The following is a 25,285-nucleotide window of genomic DNA, read 5'->3' on the forward strand; positions in this document are numbered from 1 at the left end:
GATTTTCTCACAGAGGCTTCAAAGGCTCAGGTATGAAGTTGGCTATTTTCATCTTGTAACACATGGTAGCCATTTTGTAAGTTTGTTCCCAAATCATTCAACTGCATATTCACCTCCAGAGCTGATTGCTCACTCCATCTCAGAGCTCACTCAGCCAAGTCTCAGTCTTTTCCAGTCTTTCTCAACAACATTCCCTTAAACAGCATCTACAAAGCAGCTATCTGGTCCTCCCCATTGACATTCATCAAGCACTATGCAGTCAATATTGATTCTAGATGAGATGCACCTGTGGGGAAAGTGGTTCTTCAGTCCTTATTATGATGAGGATCTCATATTCACTGCCTACAAGTAAGTGAGCTTGCTATTCTCCCATGTGGGACTGCATAGAAGCCAAAAAGATGACAACAAGGTTGCATGCCTTTCTCACAGAGACTCAAGGTACATTAATTCTCTCTCTCTCTACCTCATACTGCTTTTTTATATTTGTTTTAAGTAGATTACTAAAATATAAAGAACTAGACCACATTTGAACAACTGCGATAATCTATCATGAACTCCTAAAACTTCACAACTGCAAGAGTGATGCGTCTAGTATTATCTTCTAATAAAAGAGGTAATGGCTCCAAATAATCTATATTTAAAAGCAAAGGAAGAATTAAAAGATTTCTAGCCTCAGGAAAAAATTGCATTCAGAGATCCCATGACACAGAGCGTCTACACCACTTGAACCATGGTCACATACTCAGAGTTTGGGATTAAGTCTTCCCCAAATTCTCAAATGCAACAACAAAACCCCAGGTAGAACAAGAAACATTCCCCAGCACTCTGTTACCCATTCTTTTCAATTAAAACAGTTCACCTTATCCCAAAATATTGCCCTAGGTGGCCCTAGGTGTTTTTTTTTTCCAAATTATAAAAATACCGCTTCTTTCCTGCACCTCGTCCCTTGTTTTGAGAAACAATGCCACCAAAGTAATTGTAAAGGGGTTTTGCTGTTTCCTTTACTTTTTTTGTTTTAAAAAGCTTTTATTTCATGTGAATGTATATTTTAAAAAAGGAATTCTTTTTGCAATGCCTACATATATCAAGCATCTGTTCCAGGGAGACCATGTGTTTGTGTAAAATTGCATTGGCTTCCAGGGACACAGTTTGTTAGCCTCTAGCAGCATCATTCTCCCACTGACAGGAGCACCACCTAGTGTGGAAACAGCAAAAATATTTATAAACTTTCAGTGCAACTTGAAGCACAGTTACACCTTCCTACTCCTAGTTACACCTTCAATGGGCTTAGAAGGGTGTAACACTACATAGGACCATGCTATTAAACCAACTTCAGCTTTTTCTGTTTTCCTTCTGTGTTGACACTGAGCCCAACTATTCTTTTCCAGTCACATGAGGGCTAAAAGCAAAGGTTTGGGACATCTCCAAGTGAAGGCTGACAGCTAAAAGAGAACAGGCCGGGCCAGACATACACCTATCCTGATCTAATCAGGTCAGAGATCTAATAACAGCCAGAACCTGTTCCTTCCCACTAATTAAAATCTTCTGTCCGTGTTTACGCAGTAGCTTAAATTGTTGCATGCTGCTAAGTCACATGAATTTTGCCTCTCCTTGGGGTTTATCCTTTGATAAGTGGGAATTATAAGTATCATATTTATTATTTGTTCATCGTAAGGACAAATACCATCAAAGCAAGTATAGAACATAAGCATTTAAGATACCTAATAGTAATTTTTATATACTATGCTTGTTATTAAAACCTAACATTTATCATAAGGTACTAACATTTATCATGTCACTATTGCTAACATTGATTATTTCATTATATATTCTAATACATTCTAGTACTACCATGGCTATCATAGTCAGATTTAAATCCGAGAGTATTTTAAGAGCATTTCTAAAATGAAAAAAGATCATTATAAAGTAAATTTGTATGCAACTTTTATGATCTTATGTAATTATTTCATATAATAGAGCATTGTTTCAAAAATACCTATATTATCTGTAACAACCTTAATTGTATTACTACAGCTATATTAATGCCTGTGCTAACTTTATACTAATAATTGAAATAGAAGGCATTTCAGTAGCCAATACAAAACATTCATTTTTCATCTTTACTTATAGTAAGCATAGTAATTTTCCTATTTCCCCCCAGGGTTTATCCTTTGAGACTGTTGTCTGTTCAGCTATTTGGAGCCCCTGCCTGAGGATTTCAATCTCTGCTTGGAGCCTGCTTTATGCTCTTCCTCTTCAAACTCAACTCCCTTTCTTGAATGATACGCAATGCCCTGTGTGGGGATGAGGATGTTTGGAATATTTACCCGTTAATATTGGTTTAGCTGGTGTGTTGGTATGAATTTGTTAATTGACTGCTGTATTGTCTATGTGTTTGCCACTTGTTGCTTGGTTTGCTGTCTTGAATCTAAGAGATGCAAACATGGCCATTCTAGTGTTTAGTGCAGCAATTGTATGCCTGCCCAGACCTGGATGCCCAGGCTAGGCCAATCTCATCAAATCTTGTAAGCTAAGCAGGTTTAGCCCTGGTTAGTATTTGAATGGGAGACCACCAAGGAAGTCCAGGGTTGCTATGCAGAGGCAAGCAGTGGCAAGCTACTTGTGTTTATTTCTTGTCTTAGAAACTGCCTACATGGTCAACATAAGTTGACTGCAGCATGACAGCACTTCACATGCACGCGTGCGCACACACACGCACACATACTGTATGCCTGTGTGAGAGTATTAGTGGGTACTTTCACATGGCAACTGTTTGCAAGTTGGTTTTGCTATTCTTACACAGTAAAAATCTGGATGAACATAAGAACATAAGAGAAGCCATGTTGGATCAGGCCAATGGCCCATCCAGCCAACACTGTGTCACACAGATCCCATTGGAGTGCCTCACAATCCTCTCTGGTTCTCACCACCCTGAACAATTTAGTGTCATCTGCAAAATTAGCCACTTCACTGCTTACTCCCAACTCCAAATCATTTATGAACAAGTTAAAGAGCATGGGACCCAGTACTGAGCTCTGCAGCACTCCACTGCTTACCATCTTCCGCTGCGAAAATTGCTCATTTATACTCACTCTCTGATTCCTATTAATTAGCCAGCTTATGATCCACAAGAGGACTTGTCCTTGTATGCCATGACCTCACTAAGGAGTCTTTGATGAGGAACTTTATCAAAAGCTTTCTGGAAGTCAAGGTAAACAGCATCTACTGGGTCCCCTTTGTCCACATGTTTGTTCACCCCCTCAAAGAACTGTAACAGGTTAGTGAGACAAGATCTTCCCTTTCAGAACCCATGCTGAGTCTTCTTCAATAAGTTGTGTTCATCAATGTGCCTACACATTCTCTCTTTGATAATGGTTTCTACCAACTTTCCCGGTATTGAAGTCAGACTGACTGGCCTGTAATTTCCCAGATCTCCTCTGGAACCCTTTTTAAAGATGGGGGTGGCATTTTCTACCTTCCAGTCCTCAGGAACGGAGGCAGATTTCAATGAAAGATTGCGTATTTTTGTCAGGAGATCCACAAGTTCACCTTTGAGTTCTTTTAGAACTTTTGGATGTATGCCATCTGGGCCTGGTGATTTATTAGTTTTTAATTTGTCTATCAGTTGTAGGATCTCCTCTCTCGTCACCTCAGTCTGACTCAGGTCTTTCAACACCCCTTCCAAAATTAGTGGTTCTGGAGTGGGCAAACGCTTCTCATCTTCCACAGTGAAGACGGAGGCAAAAAATGCATTCAGCTTCTCAGCCATTTCCCTATCCTCCTTCAGTAATCCTTCTACTCCTTGGTCATCCAAGGGCCCCATTGCCTCCCTGGCTGGTTTCCTGCTTCTAATATATTTGAAAAAATTATTTTTGGTCTTTATGTCTTTTGCAATATGCTCCTCATAGTCCCTTTTTGCTCGCCTGATCACAGTCTTGTATTTTATTTGCCACAGCCTATGTTCCCTTTTATTAACCTCACTTGGACTAGATTTCCACTGCTTAAAGGAATCCTTCTTACCTTTTACAGCTTCCATTAAATGTAAAATGTATTATTTAGTGTAGTGTGAACGTATCACCAGTGTGTTTCGGAACAGTTTCATCCTGCTTAAAGTCATTTGACTTAGAAGGTTGTAACTCTTGTCATTTATCGCAGAATTTCGCCTTGTCATTTATCGCAGAATTTCGCCTCTGATTTCATCCCTCCTAAGTCTGAGACTGGGATCAAGCCTGAACAACAACCTGGAATTTTCTTGAAGGACACATAAAAAACAAGATATGAATGAATACACAAAAGAGAAGGAGGATGAGAAATTGAAGATGTGTCCAGATATTGACCAATATAATCTGGAAAATTCAGTGAATTTTCAACTCATTTATCTCTAAGACATTTACCTCTAAGGTAAATGATATGCCCCCTAGGCAGAGCTGTTTCTCCAAGCATATGGTTGAGAACAGCAATGTTCTCAATTAACAGCAATTGGTGTAATTAGTTTGCCTTTTCACTCTTCCTCCCTCTGCTAATTGGGGTTAGAAATTCATGTATTGTGACACCATATATAGGGTTTATGACATTTCATGACTTCTGTATATTAGTAGATTTATTTTAATACATTCCTTTGTTTTTAAACTGCCCTGAGCCTGCTCTGTGGGGAGGGTGGTATAGAAGTCTAATAAATAAACTCATTTATCTATAAGGCATGAGTTCCCTCAACCAATAAAGTCCAAAACAATGCAAAGTCTTCAAATGAAAACAATACCGATTTGGGTGCCAGTACAAAATCCTTCCATTCCTGACAACAACACTGGGAATCAGGCCTGAGTATCACACAGAACAAACAGAGATCTTTTCATATCTGCTGTGGATGGATGATACCCCCAGTTCCCCAAAAGATTTAATTGGAATTGAGGATGATTAAATCCAGCTCTGCTAGTGAACAAAATTGGAAACAATTTTTTTTTTCTGAGCCAGATTCTCAGACTCAGAAAGCCATAGAACTTATGGAGTTCCTAATGATGTCTCTAGGGAACTCCACAAGCTTTTGACAGCCCTTCCTCAACATCAATATGTGTATCCCCAGGCCAATCCCCAGTTACCTGGATGCTGCTGTTGCTGCTGCTTCAAAAGGTGTGACTAGCCAGCATGAAAGGAAGGCTGCCCCTTTATGGCACTATGAGAACTATTTTGGCATCGTCATATGTGCTGCTATATGGAGAAGCAGAGGCCTTAATGATACCTGAATGTCAAACAGACAGCAGATGTCATTTCAGACACTACGGCCAGGGCAGCATTTGCAGTATCACATGCAGACAGAGTGGGGAAAGAAGCTTCTTCTGCCCATCCATCTTCTGGCTAGTCAGTTGGTGCAGCTCTCACCTACCAAACCATCAGAACAATAGTTAAGTGAGATTTGGGGGCGTAAGATGTGAGGGGGAGGTGGTGGAGGAGGAAAGAGAACATAGTCCTTATCTGACTCTGATACAGAATACAGAGAATGTCAACCATTGTCTATTTTTTCTGATTATAATTGTTAGGTTATAGAAATGTTATTAACCTTGGATTGAGCTTAGGCACATCAAAGTAGCAGAACCCCCCACACACACACTGCTCCTTTCGCTTTCACTAAAAAATGCAGGAATGTATTGTTTGAAGATAAAACCTCCTGGGACTAATTCCCATGCCAGCAAGGCTGGGACCCAGGATGCGCTGACCGCAATAGAGATAAGGACGTTACAGTTAGAAATTTCACACGTGAATGTAGAAGTGTTTAGAGAATGTAGAATTGTTTATAGAACCTTTGATGTGCCATCTTTAAGTATGCATTTTACTGTTACACTGTATCAGTTCCAATACCTAGTTCGGCTGAGCCACATGGATTATCAATAAACCAAACTTTGTTTCACAATTCAAGGACTGGTTACTTTGAGATCTAATGCTTGACAGAGAAGAGTGTATATTTTTAATGCTCAACTTCATATTAAAGTTGTGTATTATAAGCAAGGAAGCAAACAGGAAAAGTGGGAGGTAGACCTAATGGTATTCTCTGATACTGGACTATGATGGCTAGTGTGAGTGGCTTAACTCTTAAGGCCAACATATCACTGGCTATTGCACTGGATTCATATATTGTAGCAGCTGCTTCCACCCCCACCCCCATGGCTGTTTTCTATACACTGTTAGTGTGTGTTATTACTGAAGTATCAACATCCAAGGTGGTAAATTAAGCAAAATAAAATTTCCCAGCCCAGAACAGTTTACATGGAAAACTAGTGTTGGCATAGTCAGAGACTGCAAAGGCAGAAATCTTTGCTTCACTCTTTCTCAGCCTAATGATTCTTTGCAGGGTTTTTGTAAGGAGAAATGGGGAGGCTTTGCATCCCGTGGAATATTTCCATGGACAGAAGGATTCCTGCCCACAAAAATGACTTTCTTTGCTCCACTGCAGCTAAAAATTCAGAATTGGCATGGGAGGGTCATTTTGAGCAGCAGTAAGAAGAGGGAGACAAGTTAGAAAAGAGATGACTAAAGGGGGGATGGACCACTCAGGTTTATTATGCATGAAGTGGAGAGAGTGGACAGAAAAAACGTTGTCTCCTTTTCTCATAGTACTGAAACTCAAGGCCATCCTATGAAGCTGGTGTGTATAGATTCTGTATGAACAAAAGGAAATATTTCTTTACACTGTAAGTGATTAAAATGTGCAATTCTCTGCCAGAGGATGTAGTGATGGCCACAGGCACAGATAGCTTTAAAAGGGGATTTGAAAAATTCATGGAAGATAGGTCTGCTAGCAGCTACTTGCCATGGTGACCAAAGGTGAACCTCTGAATGGCAGCACCAGGAGACAACATCAGGTGAAGGTCTCAGCCTCTTTGCCCTGCTGTGCCTCATAGTGACTGTTTGGCCACAGGGTGAGGCAAGATGCTGGGCTAGATAGACTACTGGTCTGATTCAGGGGGGCTTCTCTTACATTCTTACAAGAAAGTCACAGCCTGTAGCAAAAATCCTTTTGCTCACAGAAACAATCCAATAGATTCTAGCCCATAATAGTTGCCCAGAGCTCCGTGCAGAAAGGGCAGGATAAAAATGCAATTAAATGAAGGTCAGAAACTGGTATGGGGATCAGGATTAAGGCAACAGAGGTCCAATGGTAGCAAGGAATGGATATGAATTAATAACATGACACATGTTTAACTGGGCAGTCCCCTGGCTCACCCTTTCAATGAAGGAGGCATTTCACTATTTCCATTTTACTCACTGGGAGATTGAAAGTGCTTAACTTTGGATCGTTTTGTCCTCTCAAAGAAAGTATGTCAGACTGCCAGTTCTCCTGGTCTTTTTCTTTTTTGATGATGCTTTTAAAAGCATGATTTCCAAATGGTAAAGCAGCAGCTTGGGATATTTACATGTCTGACATCATTGTAAGGTAACTTCACAGGCACCTACAAAATCCCTCTGGCCCCATCTCCTGGGACAAGTGACAGAGCAAAAGCAAAGGCTAAGTGTAAAGGCAGCCTGCAAATTGGAAAGGAAAGTCTTAAGCCTTATTTTTAATATTTCTGCTGCTCTCACTTTTTCAATCAGAAATCAGCTTGCTGTGACCATAAGCAAATCACACCAAGTTCTACAACATGGGAAGCGGAGTCAGCTCTGAGTCTAAGGAATCAGCCAAAAGGTCAAGGGAACTTGAAAAAAAGCTCCAAGAAGATGCTGTGAAAGATGCCAGGACAGTCAAGTTGCTCTTACTAGGTAAATATTTAAAATATGTGGGCTTTAAAACATGAAACGGCTACATCAATCTTGAAATTAAATTATTATTATTATATTATTATTGACACACGCAGAGTATACTTTAAGTAATTTTTTGGGGTGCCCTATGAGTGGACTGCCAGAGCATCATATTGGGATTCAGGGATTCAGCTAAAAAGATCTGTAAATCTGTAAAGTAATTCTAACTTTTGTATATGCCACTTATTTTACTGCTAATATGAAGACTGGGACTAATGCATAAAAATATGGGAAATGAAAACGTTTGTGTCTTCAAGTGCTGCAGTCCCCAAGCCATGCATCATTCTCGTGAAGCAGATCCTATCTAGCAACTGCGATGCAGATGTGAAAAGCTCCCACACCAGAATGAATCCAGCACGTTATTGCACATGATTCTATCTGAATTAGGGTCAGGAAATTCAGTACTTTTAGTGAGATTGTTCTGGAGTGAGTTGCAGACTGCAGTGGTACTGTGCTATATGACTACCAATACATTACAATCTATAGCAACTTGGGGCTCCAGTATGAAGCAGATACTGGTGCACATGCACATAGGTGTTACACAAGCTCTTTCATGGTAAACAATACTTGTTACCTACAAGAAAGGTAACAAGTGTTTATAACAAGCGATACTTGTTACAAACAAACTTTTGCATGCATGTAGCTGCTGTGGGCATGATTATGAAAAAAAGGGTTTCAGAACCAAAGGGACTAACTAACATAAGTATCATATAAACAGGACTGAAGATGTTAACTTATCTGTTTTCTTGATATTAAAATGAAGTGAATTTGAGAAAGAAAAGTATTGTTTGGATGATGATAAGGACATATTTTGGCATGCATAGCACAGCGACTAAAAATATTAAAACAGTAAGTTAATAGCTAACAACTGTGAATGCTTAATGAGTTTCTCTGTTTAATTAATCACCAAATGCTGCTGTTCACCATGCTTATAATATTTCCGAAGCTGTTGCTATGTGCTCAATCAAGCAGGAGCAGAGGAAAACAAATCCCATTTGTAAAACAATTAGTTCAGTGTTACAATCTTTGGTGAAAAATTTAGCCAAGAACTTGCTAGGTGCAAATAACTAAATCTGCTGTAATTCCAGGAGATTTCCAGGACCCACCTGGATACTGGAAACCCTCGCCAGGGCCCAGAACGGCTTTATTGTATACACTTTCAAAATGCTATTTCACAGTTCCACATTACACAGACTCCCTCTAAACACAAGCTGAAATTTCCTGCAAGCAAACCATTTAAAACTGGGACTGACAGCTTGTGTTGTTTTGGAAATTCATGAGGGATCCTCCCCAGGATGGCAGATGCAAAGAGAGTTTTGATAAAGCCAATCTTAGCGCAACCTTTTTCCAATTAATTATAGAATCATAAAGTTGGAAGTGACCCCTGCTCCAAGCCCAGAAGCTGGCATGATGATGATGATGAATGGTTTATTTATATTCCGCCCATTCCCCCGAGGGGGCTCAGGGCGGAGCACAACATAGATAATAAAATCACAATAAAATAATATATTAATAAAAATCAGTTTCAGTTATTCAATAAACAAAATAGCTCAGCAGAACAATTATGATGAGATGGTACAGCTGGACAGTGCAGCGAATCAGTGCAGTAAGATATACAGTAGGGGAGGCCAACCGATCTAATGGGCAGATGACGATGATAATAATAATAATAAAAATAACAACAGCCACTCCAGGATCCCTGGCCAAACTGGCCTGGAGAAAAATTGCTGACTGACTCCATAGTGGTAAACAGCATTTCCCTGAGCAAGTAATTAGGGGCCACGAGAACTAAGCACTGATGCAACCCTTCCTGCCTAATTCACAGAATGAGCATTGCTGTCAGATGGCCATCTAGCCTCTGTTTTAAAACCTCCAGAGGAGAGCCCACCACCTCCTGAGGAAGCCTGTTCCACTGAGGAACCACTCTAGGGCTGGGTACAGATGGGCAGCTTTGGACACACTGGAGGCACCCCAAACTGTGCCATCCCAAATTGGAGCAGACAAAGAGCAATCAGATGCTCCTGTGCAAGGCACCTGTATCTTGCACAAGGAGCACTTCAGCGCAGTCTGACGGTTGTTGTGCACCATCTCCTTAGTGTGGTTTGAGTTTCTTTTGTTCCTTACATTTATAGTGGCCATGCGCTCATGTACACATGTGCCTAGGGCGGTTTGTTTGTTTGTTTTTTAAATTCTGGTGAGTGCCTAGAGTAGATTGGTGGGTTCATACCACTAATCCCCCTTGCTTGCGCTCTCCAGCGTTCAGATGCCCAGAAAGGCAGATGACTTGAAGCAAAAGAATTTGCTACCACTTCCTATAGTCTCTTATAGAGTAGCACAGTTCACCCTGGCAGCTAAAAATTTGGACTTTAAGCTATACTTAATGGTTGACCAGTACACAAAGAAGGTGCTAATCTGTACCAATAAATTGTTATGTGTTTTTAACATTATAGCTTTGTGTATGTTGTTTTCTCCTACAAGCAAACCATTTGGAACTGAAGCTGTGTTATTGTCATGTACAAAACTTATGACAAAAACTGATTCCCAAGTCCCTTCCTTCTCAAGCAGGAAGGCATGGAATATACCTAAATCTCTGTTTAGGGACACACAAAAATTAGATTTAGCACAGAACAGGGCTAATGTCTATAGGGAGGAATGTGAACACTTTACTGTTGGTCCAGGGGGAGTATAGAAAGCAGTGCGGCAGGCAAGTTCATTACCATGGTGTTTGCAGCATTTCAGAAATGAAACAGAAGTATTTCTTTCAGGGGTCATTTAGTAGAAAAAGAGGTGCTGGAGCTCATTAGCACAACTCATTTGCATATGCCACACACCCCTGACATCACCAGAAGGTGTACTAAAGTATATCAGCTCAGCATCTAACTGAAAATGCTTCTTGAATTATAATTGTCATAATAAAACCTTACTCCCATCATACTTTTTGAATTACTTTCTCCTATGTGGCCACAATGGCATGATGGAAATTTCCATCTGTCTGCTTTATATAGGGGGTTATATTATATTATAAATATATATTATATTATAAATATAGCGGGTTCGATGCAAGGAGGAGATGCAGTTGCAGTGATCATAGCTCTCTTTATTAGTTACAGCATGGTAATGGCTGAACTAGAAGACTGCTTTACTGGGCCAATGGGAACTCCTGGAACTCCCCCGATGTGAAAGCTGTCCCATTGTCCAAAATGAGAGTGTCCGGTAGGCTATGCGTTACAAAGGTCCAGCGGAGGGCACTGATGGTGGCCCGGGAAGAGATAGACACCATAGGAACCATCTCCAGCCATTTGGAGTGGCAGTCCACTATAATGAAAAAGATCTGTCCCTGAAATGGCCCTGCAAAGTCCAAACACAGATGGGACCATGGGTTACATGTGGACTTCCAGGGCTGTACTGGGCACATGGTGATGCTGGTCAGGTCTCCTGGTAGAGCTGGCACAGGGCATCCCTGGACTCAATCGCGTCATTGATCCTAGGCCACCAAACATAGCTATGGGCGAGCACTTTCATCCACACTATTCCCAGATGAGTCTTGTGAAGAGCAGTGAGGACTTGCTGATGCAGAGCCGGGGGTATCGGGGGTACTCCCCCACAGAAGGCACCCCTTGTGGATGGAAAGTTCATCTCAGCGGGACGCATAAGCTGTAAAATTCGGGCCCACCAAACTGGTGGGCAATCCCCTCCACACCCAGTCCAAAATGTGGTAGAGGATCCTGTCCTTGGTGGAGTGCGTGCGTTGTCCTTTGTGTGCACAGGGCTGTCTGGGAGGGACTCAAAAAGCAGGATCTGGTGTGCAGGAGCAGGATTAGGGTCCCACGACAGGAGAGGCAGATGGCTCAGGGCATCCACATGACCCATCACTTTCCCTGGCCAGTACTGGAGAGAGTACTGGTACCTGGCCAGGAAGATGTACCAAGGCAGGACTCGTGGCGAAAGCATCTGGGGCGTTTGGCTGTCGGGGGCAAAGATTGCAAGCAAGGGCTTGTGGTCCATCAGGATAGTAAAGGGCTGGCCATAGAGATAGTCATGAAATGTTTTAACTCCCACTGCTATGGCCAGACCCTTCTTATCACTTTGTATATAGTTGTGCTCTGGGGACTGCAGAGTCCAGGAGTAATAAGCTACCGGAACCTCGCAGCCATCTTATAGTTGGTGGGCCAGGACAGCACTGACCCCGTAGGGAGAGGCATTGCAAGCAAAGATGATGGGGAACCGCTCGTCAAAGTGTGCCAGCAAGCTGTTTGACGTTCAAAGGTCCTTTACCGCCTGGATGGCAGTGGCTTGCTGGTGGCCTCAGACCCAACGTGCCCTTCTGTTCAGTAGCCGGTGGAGGGGCTCAGCTACTGCGGCTTTGTGGGGAAAGAATGAGTAGTGGAAGTTCAAGAGGCCGAGAAATGCCTGGAGCTTGGCCTTTTTGGTGGGTGCTGGGGCATAACAAATGGCCTTGACCTTGTCTTGCACAGGGTGGATCCCACTCGCGTCCACTGTATAACCCAGGAAATCGATCTGCAGAACCCCCAGGAGGCACTTTTCCCACTTCACCTTCAATCCGGCCAAGTTGAAGCATTGGAGCACTGTGCAAAGGCAAGAGGCAAACTCATTCTAATTGGCGGCGATGATTAGATCACCATCAAAGAATGGTTGGACCCTGGGAATTCCTTTTAACAGAGAGTTCTTTAAGTGCTGGAAAATTCCCAGGGCCACGCTGACCCCGAATTGGAGGCATTTGACCCAGAAAGCACCCCAGTGGGTAACAATTGTTTACACCTCCACTGTTGCCTCATCTACGGATAGCTGCTGATATGCCTCAGCCAGGTCCAATTTTCCAAATATTTTTGCCCCCGCCAGTGAAGCCAGAACATGGCTGATCACAGGGACCGGGTATGTGTGGTCCTGCAGCACTTTATTTATAGTACATTTGTAGTCCACACAGATTCAGATGCTTTCATTGGGCTTCGCTGGGGTAACAATGGGGGTTTCCCACCATGGGTTGGCAACTGGTTCTAAGACCCTCTGGGCTACGAGGCGGTCCAGCTCCTCTTCAATCTTAGGTTTTAAAGCCAAGGGGACATGTCAAGACTTTAGCCTTATGGGCTGCACAGTAAGGTTGAGCTACAGGGACACTGGGGGAGGGGGGGTGCGGTGTAGGTCCCCAGAGTTCCATCAAAAACAGACAGAAACTCCTCACAGATCCTTTGGAAGGCTTAGTCGGCAAGGATCTGGTGGATTCCAGTTATGTGGATCCCTAGAGGATTGAACCACACCCAACCTGGTAGACTAGAGAGGGACCCAGCAACAACTAGCAGTGGAAGCGTTCCCTCAAACTGGCCATACTTGACTCTGAAAAACCCCACGCCGTTTATGGCAACTTCCTGTTTTTGAGAGTCCCACTATAATAGCGTGCCTCACGGTCTCACTAGATCACTTCTATATGCGGCTGATGGTTACCCCAAGCCCCTCTTCCGCCTCAGTTCTTCTTCTTGAATTTTACCTCACGGCTATGAAACTCAAGGGGTGAATGTAATATAGATTTCTCAATACTAGTCTCTTCGGGGGTTTTGTTTTGCTTTCAGATGGATATAAACTCAGTTTGTAGGGGACCACAGCAGCTTTGATAGTTTTCCCAGTATACTGGCACCAGAGAACTTTAAAGTAAACCACAGAAATTTATTAACGTACACACACCGTCTTCAACTGGGGAATGGGAAATATATACATGGGCTATTTTGTATCTCAAGCAGTTAACAGTTTCTTCGTAGTTCAGGCTTTATAATATCTAGTTCACTTAGGTCTCTCAGGTTTCACAGATCATACAGCTTTCACTCTCCAACACTATTCTAGTATAGGTATAATGTGCCAAGTCCCTTAAGTCGACTGGTGTCTCTTCTCCCAGCCCTTCAGACTTCTAGACCCACATCTTTCCCTCAACCATCTCTTTAGCTCTTAAGAGAAGTGCCTCTGTGTCTGTGACCTCTCAGGTCTTTTACTGTGACTCTTCTCTAGTCACACACAGCCCCTTGGCTGCCTTTATAGAGTGAACAGTGAGCTTTGCTTCTCATGAAGACTCTCCTCAGCTCCTGTCTCAGCTCCTTCTCAGAACGACTGCTCTCTTCAGCAGTCTCCCTCAGACTCTGTCTGTCACTAACTGCCCTCAGCTGTTAGCTGTCAATCACCTCTGAGAATTCCAAGCACTCTGGCCCCCACCCTCAGGTCATCTGATGCAGGCTCTATGCGTTCTTAGTTTTCTTGTTAACCCCTTCATTATCATCACACCCGCACTATTACTGGGAAGGGGCAGGTAAGGTCCCCCCTTTGGGCACAGTTGTTTAAGGGTTTGGGCCGAGATCACCAAGAAGGTGGCCCTCGAGTCTATCTCCATCTTGCATGGAGCCCTCTTGATGACCACCGGGGTGGTCTGGGGAGGACATGGACAACTGGGATACCTGGGTCAATGATGCGTTGAGGGAGTGCAGCTCCTCGACTCTGGCAGCCACATGGCATCAGCCATTTTGTTGCTGTGTTGTGCCTCCCAATGTGAAGCGGGTTGCTTTGGACTGGCAGACCCATGCTAAGTGGCCCGTCTTCCCACACTGGTGGCAGACGGCATCCCTGAACTTATACGATCACTGCTCATGGTCTTCCCCGCAGCTGGCACAGGACTGAGGAGTCAAGCGTTCTGGCGCACGTAGAGTTGGACGTCTCGGTGCCACTTGGTGCAGATTGAGACCTTCATCACCATCTGAGTCCTCGAATACTGAGGTGGGGAGCTGGTGAGCGCAGGCCTTGGAATGGCAGCCCCACTTCTTCACAACCTTTTTGGCTGTGGTGGTGATCTTCAGGGCCTTCTCCAGCATAGGGTTGTCGGTCTCAGCGATTTTCCAGCAGGCATGGCTGTCATGCAGGCCATGTGTGAATTTGTTAAGCAGAGCCTCTTTCAATTGCACCATGAACTCTGCTTTAACTCTGAATTCGCGCAAGGAAGCGAGGTAGGCAGCTGCATATTCATTCGGCTGCTGATCCCTGTTGAGGAATTGGAGCCATTTGGTCATGCGGGTCTTCTGGGAGCAAAGTGGCCAGTCAGCACTTTGATGATCTGATCGTAGGTGGAAGTCTCAACCGTGGCTGGCACGACCAGGCTTTTGGCTAGCCTCAGGGTGGCAATACTGCAGGAGCTCAGCAGCAGAGCCTTCTTCATCTCTAGGTCCTCTTCTCCATCCTTAAATTTTTGGGCCACAAGGTAATACTTGAGCCTCTTTACCCACATCTCCCAGAGTTTGGTGTGAGCCGGATTGAACTCGGGCAGCGGTCCTGGGACAGTAGCCATGTCGATCGGCGGTGATGATGCGATGCACAGAGCTGGAAGTGGAGGGCAGCGATGCACAGTGCAGTGCCGGATGCAGAGGCTCACTCACCAGGATCCCATCCTCATCGCCAATATAATATACCGGGCTCAATGCAAGGAGGAGACGCGGTTGCAGCGATCATAGCTCTCTTTATTAGTTACAGCAGGGTAACGGCTGAACTAGAAGACTGCTTGACTGGGCCAACTGTATATTGTTCAAGGTTCCTGCGCTAGGACACCACTGGATCATTTAAATCAGCAGGGGACCTGTGATTGGAGCAGGGCAGCAGGGATCTGGATCCAACTGCCCATTGCTCCCTAGTCCCAAGCTCAGACCTAAAAGCTCCAATGAGCCAGCCAGAAACACAGGTAATAGCATAATTAGTCCACATACACAACAATATGTTTTGGTTATTTCCCCTTTCTTGTGTGGGGAAAAATATTAAAAAGTTTGTCAAATCCCAGCGTTCCGCAAAATTCCCACAGGGGGGTTGAACAACGGAGCCCAGAAGCAGGGCTTGAATTCAGCAGGAGCTCACAGGAGCACAGCTCCTGAACCTCCAGCCGGGGTCTGCATGCAGTGGGGAGTTCTCTCCCCGCTGCACACAGATCCCGGGGCATATGCAAATGAGTTATGCTACTGAGCTCCTGCACCTTTTTTCCTACAAAATGACCCCTGCCCAGAAGCATGGTTTTTTGGGGGGGTGGGGGTGGGGAAAGAAAGAAAGAAAGAAAGAAAGAAAGAAAGAAAGAAAGAAAGAAAGAAAGAAAGAAAGAAAGAAAGAAAGAAAGAAAGAAAGAAAGAAAGAAAGAAAGAAAGAAAGAAAGAAAGAGCATAATAAAATTTAGAGGTTCTGGAGCTTCAGTCCTGTGAGCTCCTGCCCAAAATGAGGCCTGGTTTCTTTCATGACTTATAAGATTGTATTTATGACATAGGGTGAATGCTAAAACAGTTTCTCAGTTGTTATATGGGATCCCCATTTGGGTTTGTGCCCTCAATTTCCAACTTGAGCAAATTCAGGCAGCATTTTATGCCTTATTTTAGGGGTCCCCATGTCAGCTATGCTGCAATGTGCCTAGAGACTGGAACCCATTTGATTGAGACCAGGGCATGGCTACTAACTATAACGTTTTGGCTACGCCTATGCTTTAGGGCAGACCCTGCTAGTTATATCCATATGATGCTAGCAGATTCCTTCGTTTCCACTTGGTATAGTCAGATCCAGAAGAAAATACATTCCATAGGTGTATCTGACCAATGTTCCCATATCACAAGCCCGGTTGCAAAGTACTTTTTGGCTGCCATAACAATCAGGAAGCAAAAAACTAGCTCCCCTTCTTGATGTTTGACTGGTTTTTATAGCTGAAACTCCATGTAAATTTGCTATGCTGTACTTTTTATTTCTATACCGATAAAGGTATTTGGATTTGGCTTTGGATATAGGGTGGATTGTGAGAGGAGAGGAAGAGGAAGGTGTTAACAGTGTGCACAAAGAAATGTAGTTTGGGCTTTGAAATCGAGGGATATTTTTTCATAAAGACTGTGATAAAGCCTGCAAGTGAGTATATCACAATCCTCTGAAGTTGATAACTGCAGGATATTTTTCTCTAAATTCGATTTGGAGGCACAGTTCACTTTAAAAAGTTTACTTTCAGTGTCAGTAAAAATACAGGCTAGAAGCTAAGCTGGGTCACACATGGTTAGCAATTGGATGGGAAACCACCAAGGAAGAGAAGTGATGCTATCCTGAGGAAGGAATGGCAAACCACCTCTCTTCATCTCATGCCTTGAAAACCCCAATTGCTATTTGATGGCACTTTATTATAATGTATTAATTAACAATAAGGATTGTGTTCCTTCAGTGGAGCCTGCCTACCATACTTCTGAATGAGTCATTAATGCTAAAATGGTGGCAAACTCAGAGTGGCAATTTGTGCAAATATGTAACAGGCTACCTCTTCTAAAGGTGGGTAACTTTCCTTAATCTCTATTAAAGAATTACATATTCGAACAAGTAAAGGTGAATTATAAATATGTGTACTGAGAACTATGTAGCAGACATGTATGGGGCATAGTTTCAGATTGTTGCTGCCTATGGATGCTGACAGAATGTTTGAAAGGGTGGGGGCCACCACTTAGTCAGGTAGCTAAGGCAAAACAAACTGAAGCTGAATCCAGACAAGACAGAAGTAATAACAGCTGAGAAGACTGGTGTTCTAGAAGTACTTCACCCACTTGTCCTAGAGGGAGTGACACAGGCTTTTTCAGAGCAGATTAAGAGCTTGGGGGTAGTTCATGGGCCCTGCCTTGCTGTTTGAAAAGCAGGTTGGCAAAGTAGCCAGAGGTACCTTCTATTAGCTGCATCTAATTCACCAACTGTCTTGTTACCTTGCTGATCTGGCCCAGAATGCGGCAGCCTAACTATTGTCAGAGGCTAGCCACTAGAACTTATACTGATCATTTTGAAACAGGTGCATTGGCTGCCAGTCTGTTTCTGAGTTTAATTCCAGGTGCTGCTTATAACCTTTAAAGTCCTTCATAACCTGGGACTAACATATTTGGAGGACCATCTCCTTCCATATGTCCCAGTATGCTAACTATAGTTGTTAGGCAGCCATCTGTTAACTGTCTCACCCAGGACTCTTTTTTCCCCACATGGGGCTTTTATAGAAAAAGCCCAGCAGGGACTCATTTGCATATTAAGCCACACCCCAATGTCATCAGTTTCACGTGGGGCTTTTATAGAAAAAGCCCAGCAGGAACTCATTTGCATGTTAGGCCACACCTCCTGATGCCAAGCCAGCTGGAAATGCCTTCCTGCTCAAAAGAAGCCCTTATTGCACCAGCCCCAGTCCCGGCAGCCCCAGCTCTGTGGGACAGGCTCCCTGAAGAGGGAATGGAGAGATCTGGAGGTTGCGGTTTTATTGTTGGATCTTTCTGAAAATGTTTGTAACTATTTTTGTAAGATGCCTTGAACCACAAGAAAAGGTGTGATGACTGGAGGGAGGGAGCCAAGCCAAGCCTTTCTATTCATCTGACCCCTGAAGCCTCAAGAGCTCAGACAGAAGAAAGGAGGAGACCGGGAACTTCTGCCTCCATCTAAGCTCCAGGGGATCACCTGGAATTACAACTCATCTCCAAACTATAGAGACTTCCGTTATTTAATAGTTTATTTCTCATAAGCTACAAATTACACAATTTGTGGGTCACACATCTAACCCTTGATGTAGCTTAGCTTTGTTTTCCAGATGTGGCAAGCAGGATTTTATTTGCTTATTATTTTTCATATGCTCCCACAGCCATCCCTTTACTTTGCATGAATATGATTCCATGGGGTTTTGATATTTCATAGTAAAAATATTCTTCCACAAAGAAGACACTACAGAGAGTCTATGGTTGATTCAAAAATGCATTTCAGAGATACCAGAAACCAAGTGTGGATTTGCAAGTTCCAGGTGCAAAAGCTGGTTGTTGACAGAGTTGGGATCATCCATGAGAAACAGCAGATAGACACTTGAGTCAGATTTGCATACTTATGGAATTTATCTCAGGCTTTCTATGCCTTTGTGAGTTTAAACAAATGTTTTCCATATGTCTGTCTATTTGTTTGAGTTAGGAGTCAACTGTACACCATACTCAAATGCATGTAATGAAGCTCAAACATGATTTTATTTTACATTGAAAGAATTCTTGGACTGAGATTTTGAGTGAAGGAACAATGGGATGGGGTGGAGAGAGTGTGCCAAAACTTTTTTGCACCCGCTGTTTTTCTGCTCATTCCACATCCCCTCAATATGCTTCTGATGCACATTCAATACACAAGTTGAATTCTGGGCATGAGTGTTGGTGCCTGAGGATGATTTTGAAGGAGGAAATGACTGTACAGGAAAGAGTTAAACACCCCCATCCCATCACACAACACTCCTCAAAAATGTAGTCTTCCAAGTTCAAAGGCTATTTTTCATTTTAAAAGCAAAGCAAAACAAAACTATTGAGGCGTAATTGCACACATTTTTATTAATACACAGCTTCCTACTTAATTGTGGGCATTTAAATGTTCTTAACTTGCTTAAAACTACTTAGCAAATACTGATAAACCATTTCATTAGATTAATGAGCGTTCATTTTTTTATAATTACATATTATGAATACATGATGCAAAATGTTATAAAGATAATCCAATCTAACCCTCTTCAGACAACATTTTTGTTTCCTCAAACCAGGTTTTTCAATACAGGCAATTCACACTTTAAGCTGAGACTTGTATATCCTCCCAAAAAGTGGGGTATAAATAGATTGAGAAAATCTAAAACAATGTCCAGAATTCTTCAGGTAACACCATGAGTAGAATAAATGCAATATAATTTGCCTTTTAGATAAATTTACTGTAACAGTTTGCCAGAGATTGAATCAATTTCTTTATCACAATTTCTTTATCACTTTTCTCTTTCCTGGAAGGTCGGGGACAAAGGGTCGCAATTGGGGGGGAGCTATCTCGGAGGTGCTCACTTGATTGTGGCGTGCCCCAAGGGGCGGTTCTCTCCCCGATGTTATTTAACATCTACATGCGGCCTCTTGCCCAGATTGCCCGAAGGTATGGGTTGGGCTGTCACCAGTATGCTGATGACACCCAGCTCTATCTACTGATGGATGGCCAGCCTGTCTGCGCCCCGGAAAATCTTGACCAGGCACTACGGGCCGTGGCTGAGTGGCTCAGACTGAGTGGGCTGAAGTTAAATCCTATGAAGACAGAGGTCCTTTGCTTGGGCCACCGCGGCCCGGGGAGGGGGATCCCCCTGCCGGCTTTTGATGGTGCGCCGCTCATGGCGGCGGACAGGGTCAAGAGCTTGGGGGTGCTATTGGAGCCTTCCTTAAAGATGGAGGCTCAGATAGCAGCCGCTGCCAAGTCCGCATTTTTTCATCTTAGGCGGGCAAGGCAGCTGGCCCCCTTTCTGGAGCGCGACGACCTGGCAACAGTGATCCATGCTACGGTCACCTCAAGGTTGGACTACTGCAATGCCCTCTACATGGGGCTGCCCTTGTCTCGGACCCGGAAACTGCAGCTGGTGCAGAATGCCGCGGCCCGGCTGTTATTGGGTCTCCCAAAGTGGGAACACATCCAGCCGGGTCTCCGGACTCTGCACTGGCTTCCAGTGATATACCGAGTCCGGTACAAGGTGCTGGTTATTACCTTTAAAGCCCTATATGGCCTGGGACCTGCCTACCTGAAGGACCGTCTCTCCCCACATGTTCCCCAGGGAGCACTGAGGTCAGGAACACAAAATCTCCTCACTATCCCCGGGCCAAAAGAAGCCCGTCTGAAAGCCACCAGGGAAAGGGCTTTCTCCGTTATGGCCCCCGTATGGTGGAATCAGCTGCCGGAAGAGGTGAGGGCCCTGCGGGACTTGGCGCAGTTCCGCAGGGCCTGTAAGACGACCCTCTTCCGGCTAGCCTATACCTAGCCTATATTTAGCTAGGATGACAACTTGAGGTAACTGGCCAGCCATCTGTTTACAGGAAACTGAATTACTCTGTTTTTAATGTTTTTAACTGTTTAAATATTTAACTGTTTTATACTTGAAATTGTTTAAATTTTATGTTTGATTAACTGTTGGAAGCCGCCCTGAGCCATTCGTGGGAAGGGCGGGATATACATCCTAAATAAATAAATAAATAAATAAATAAATCCTCTTCTGTAACATGATCAACTAGGGTTGCCAATGTCCAGGTGGGGCCTGGAGATCATCCAGAATTGCAATGGAACTCATCTATGGAAGTTCATTCTCCTGGAGTAAATGACAGCTGGGGATGGTGCACTGTATGGCCTTCCCTCCCTAGGCTCCAATTCTAAATCTGCAGGAATTTTCCATCCCAGAGTTGGCAACCCTAGATGCAGCCCTAATCCCAATTGTCCACCACAAGTACAAGAGGCATCAACTGATGTAGGGCAAAGGATAGATAAAGTTCCATGATGCAGTGCATTGAGGGTGGATTCAAGGTATTGTGTTTCCCTGGGCAAGGTTTACCCACTGCCTCCTGGGCCTGCACTGCCACCAGAGCAAAGATACCATACGATTCTAAAATCACACATTAAGGATGTTTTTACAAAGAGCTGAAAATGGGACCTAAGTATAAGATTAAGAATTTGCTTGTAGACGCACATGTGTTGTTAACACAATACCATAAACAGATACACTGGCAAGTCCAAAATTGTGTATCTATGAAGTATGGTTTACTATTCTTATTAATTAAATAACTGCATACAGACACATGTGGGAAGTGGAATAAGCTGTGCAAAAAAGGTTTATTAAAATATGGCAAATATTGGAATAGGATTAAATTTGAGAAGAAGGTTATGGTACCTGAATGGCTTACAGGTGTGTGTATTTCAACTATAGGAGCATCCTTATTGCATGTCAAGCACAGCTGCAGATGTATCCTGGGCAATTCTTAGTGGGGATTTACAGCCAGATGTGTACCAGGATCCCACATCTGGGCAGCACTGCATATAAGAATGGGGAGATCTCCAAAAATAAACAGGCAGAGGTTGGAAATGGAACCTTTATTAAGAAAACCAGAAGCATAAGGGATTAGCTAAAGGAACATAAAGTCCAAGAAGCACACGTTAATGTGGTAGAAAGTGCTAAGTTGCAGCTGACTTATGGTGTCCCTATAGGATTTCAAGGGAAGAAACATTCAGAGGCAGTTTCCCATTGCCTGCCTCTGTATAGTGACTCTGGCCTTCCTGACTGGTCTCCCTTCCAAATACTAACCAGGACCAACCTGCTTAGCTTCTGAGATCTCATGAGATTGGGCTAGCATGGGCCATCCAGGTTCGGGTGCACATATTCATACACACAAACAATTGAACAAATGATCTTAACTTCTGCTAGGCTCAAATCCATGCAAGTTTAATAGTCTAAAGCCAGGGAGTAAACATACATATTAACCTGTTTTGAGGATGAAGGTTTGATGAAAGGGATGGAAGAGGTGATAGGAGTGATATGGAAACCAGCTCATGCTCTCTAAAGTGCCTGTGCTGGGTCACAGTGACAGTAACTGGGGATGGATGGAAATCTGGCTCTCCTTGGCTGCTCAGCCTATGCAGCTGCTGCAAGCAGAAGGAGGAAGAGGCATGGGTGTAGCACACTGCATAGGGCATATAGCGGGGGTGGAGCTGACTGGCTTATAGGTGCAGCTCTGTCTCTACCCTCTCCAGTCCCCACTGTGTGCTTGGCCCTTAGTGTCTGTCTCTTTCAGAGACAGTTTGGTGTAGTGGTTAAGTGTGCCAACTCTTCTCTGGGAGAACCGGGTTTGATTCCCCACTCCTCCACTTGCACCTGCTAGCATGGCCTTGGGTCAGCCATAGCTCTGGCAGAGGTTGTCCTTGACAGGGCAGCTGCTGGGAGAGCCCTCTCCAGCCCCACCCACCTCACAGGGTGTCTGTTGTGGGAGAGGAAGGTAAAGGAGATTGTGAGCCACTCAGAGACTCTTCAGAGTGGAGGGCGGGATATAAATCCAATATTGTCTTCTTCTTTTTTCTTCTGACTCGGGGGGGGGGCAAACTTTTGAGCTTCATTATTGCTTGCTGTCCAGCCATCTTTATAACAGCTGTGTAGACAAAATGGAAATAAGTGGGATAGAATCAGAGCCAAACATTTAAACCTTATTTGTTGAGGGGGATTCTACACTGGGCAAAAGACCCAGTAATACTACCCTTTCAGATGTGACAATCTACACTGCAAACTGGCCTCACTACTGTCTTGCTCCGGCGTTTTGGCTACCATTTACACTTGAAATCCTGGAACAGCAGTGAAGCTGTATCCAGCTCGGTGTTGCTCCTCATTTTCCAAGATCACTTTTCAAGTGGAGTTTAAGCGGAGTTGGCATCTTTTGCTTCTTTTTGTTTCTTTTCTTCATTACCACCAGCAGGTGGCATTTTCCGCAGCAATCCTCATTGGTCGTTCCTATGTGACATCCTATGTTATCTGATGACCATTAATAGAAAGAATGGAGAGGAAAACTCCTGGGGTGAGTGTGATCGAAAGCTGTTAAACATGTCAATGGATAGCCAAATTGACACCTAGGTGACACCAGGTCTACACAAAGATACTTGGCTTTCAGGTAAAGATGCTGTTTTTCTGCTGGCACCATTGTTTTGGGTTCCGTGGGACAATGGTTTAGGCAGTCTGACAGGTCCCCTCCTCGGGTGAGCCTGATTGCCCTCTGCACATCTTGAAGATTACTCACAGCCCTAAGAGATAGCTCTGCTGTTATTAAGCAACTGCAGGAATGGCTACAGCAAAGGGAACATGAGAAATGAGAAAATATTTCCCCTAAAGGAGAAATAGGGGAGCTTACAAATCCTACCCATGAAAAAGATTTAGAAATCAAACAGCTTGCTAAAAAAAATCAAGAACTCCAGGAAAAGTTAGAAGCTAGTATTAAAGAAAGGGCAAACCCAGCTGTGCAGCCCCAGACTTTTTTTCCCAATGAAAATGAGAAAACAGTCCCTGTTTCAGTTCTGTTACCCCAGAAACATGAAGGAAAAGTGGTCTCTGAGCCTATACAGAGTTCCACACTCATGGCACAAGGTATTCCTTTTAGCAAGGACTTGCTCAGGCACTCCTACATGAGTAAGCCTCAGTCCTTTTTGGCAGAAATGTTCTGTCCTTAGCTCATCCCATTTGGGGAACTTGAAAGCCAGAATTCCATGGAACTTCAGAGAATGGCATTTCCACATGGGCAGGCAAGGTTCCTTTGTCTGTGAACCTCCCCTCCCCCCAAGGAAAATCTAACTTCTAAACTTGAATGTCTCTTAGAATGGAGAAACCTGGCTTTGTAAGGCTTAGAGGTAACAAAGACATCTTTTCCCTTAAGTAAATGAAGAAAAAGAGAAGTAACATTAGACAAGGCCAGTTCTCCAGCTGAGAGCTGGAGATCCCCTGGAATCCCAGCAAGGGTCCCAGCCTGCAGAGTTAGTTTTCTCTGAAGGGTAATGGGAGTTTGATGTAATATCTTTAGTTTAACCCTTTAAAAATTCCAGAATCAAGGACCTGAGAAAGAGAGGTTGAACAAGTTTTTGTTCATTCAAAGCATTCAGGGCAAAATGTAAGAAACTGACCATTTTAACTTTCAAATTGGCTGAATGAAAATTTGTGCAACTCCCAAGTCCATCTTTCTCTCCCACTTATAAAGTCAGAAAATATCTATTGCCTCAGTTCTATGAATTTTAAGTGGTATAGCCTCTGAGTCGATATTGGTAGGCTATGTTTTCTTTAAGGGGCAAGTGTTATCCTGGGTGCACCTCCTAACTTACGGTTGGAACGGCTAAGCTAATAGTACTGAAAAAGTATATGTAAAAATACAGTTCCCAATGGGCCAAAGGCTACTTCCTTAAGCACAACAATGTGAAGTTGACTGTCATAGGAAACTTTGTTCATCATGCAGTGTCCCTGAACACACGGTTTAATGAGACTACTGATTGGCTAAGTAAACCTTTAAATCAATGCCTAAATGCAATGGTATATAAGTACATCAGATTTCACGGCTACAAGTTTGATTCATACATCATTTTTCTATAAGTTTTCCAATACATAGGTTTCCTAGTCACCACATAGTCTTGAGTCTTCTGTTTCTTCCCCTCCCCCCTTCAATAATCTGTGGAGAAGATCCTGATGCTAGGAAAGACGTAAGGTGGTACGCTTTCTTATTAAATGCCCAATCCAGCCAGTTTGGAGGTGTTCTGGAGTAATCTTGGCCTGGAACAGGAAACTAACAGAATGACATTTTTGTATTTGTATTTCCAAAACGTTCTTCCATTGATTGTTTGAAGCCTGTTCTAGGGTGTTCCGGAGATATATTGGCCTGGAACATATTAATAAAGACTTGTGATTTCCTCCTTTTCATTTGTAAAATATTGTTCATGACTGTCTGTGATGCATCCCAGTGTTTTTTGTAGCAGCCTAGGTTGTTTCATACCCATTCCAGCCTGTTCCAGGGTGTTCCAGAGGCATTTGACCCTAAATGGGATAATAAAGATGTTGTTCTGGATGTGTGAATTCCACTTTTTATTTTCTAGAATGTTGTTCTGGAGGGCCATTGATGCAATCCATTATTTTTTGTGGCAGCCCAGGTTGTTT

The 25,285-nt window shown here is 43.5% G+C and overlaps 1 protein-coding gene across 1 annotated transcript in view; it reads left to right on the top strand.

Annotated features, from left to right (window-relative positions):
* The first annotated feature begins 340 nt into the window (after positions 1–340).
* Positions 341–25,285, top strand: part of GNAT3 (G protein subunit alpha transducin 3) — a 51,460-nt gene continuing 26,515 nt past the window's right edge. The window contains exons 1-2 of the mRNA XM_060244395.1: positions 341–438; positions 7,585–7,749. Coding sequence (XP_060100378.1) covers positions 7,632–7,749 — 118 coding nt within the window. The 5' untranslated portion in view covers positions 341–438; positions 7,585–7,631. The remainder of the gene's footprint in view (positions 439–7,584; positions 7,750–25,285) is intronic.

This window comes from Heteronotia binoei, chromosome 8, assembly GCF_032191835.1.
Source record: "Heteronotia binoei isolate CCM8104 ecotype False Entrance Well chromosome 8, APGP_CSIRO_Hbin_v1, whole genome shotgun sequence".
In the NCBI taxonomy this organism is placed as follows: Eukaryota; Metazoa; Chordata; class Lepidosauria; order Squamata; family Gekkonidae; genus Heteronotia; species Heteronotia binoei.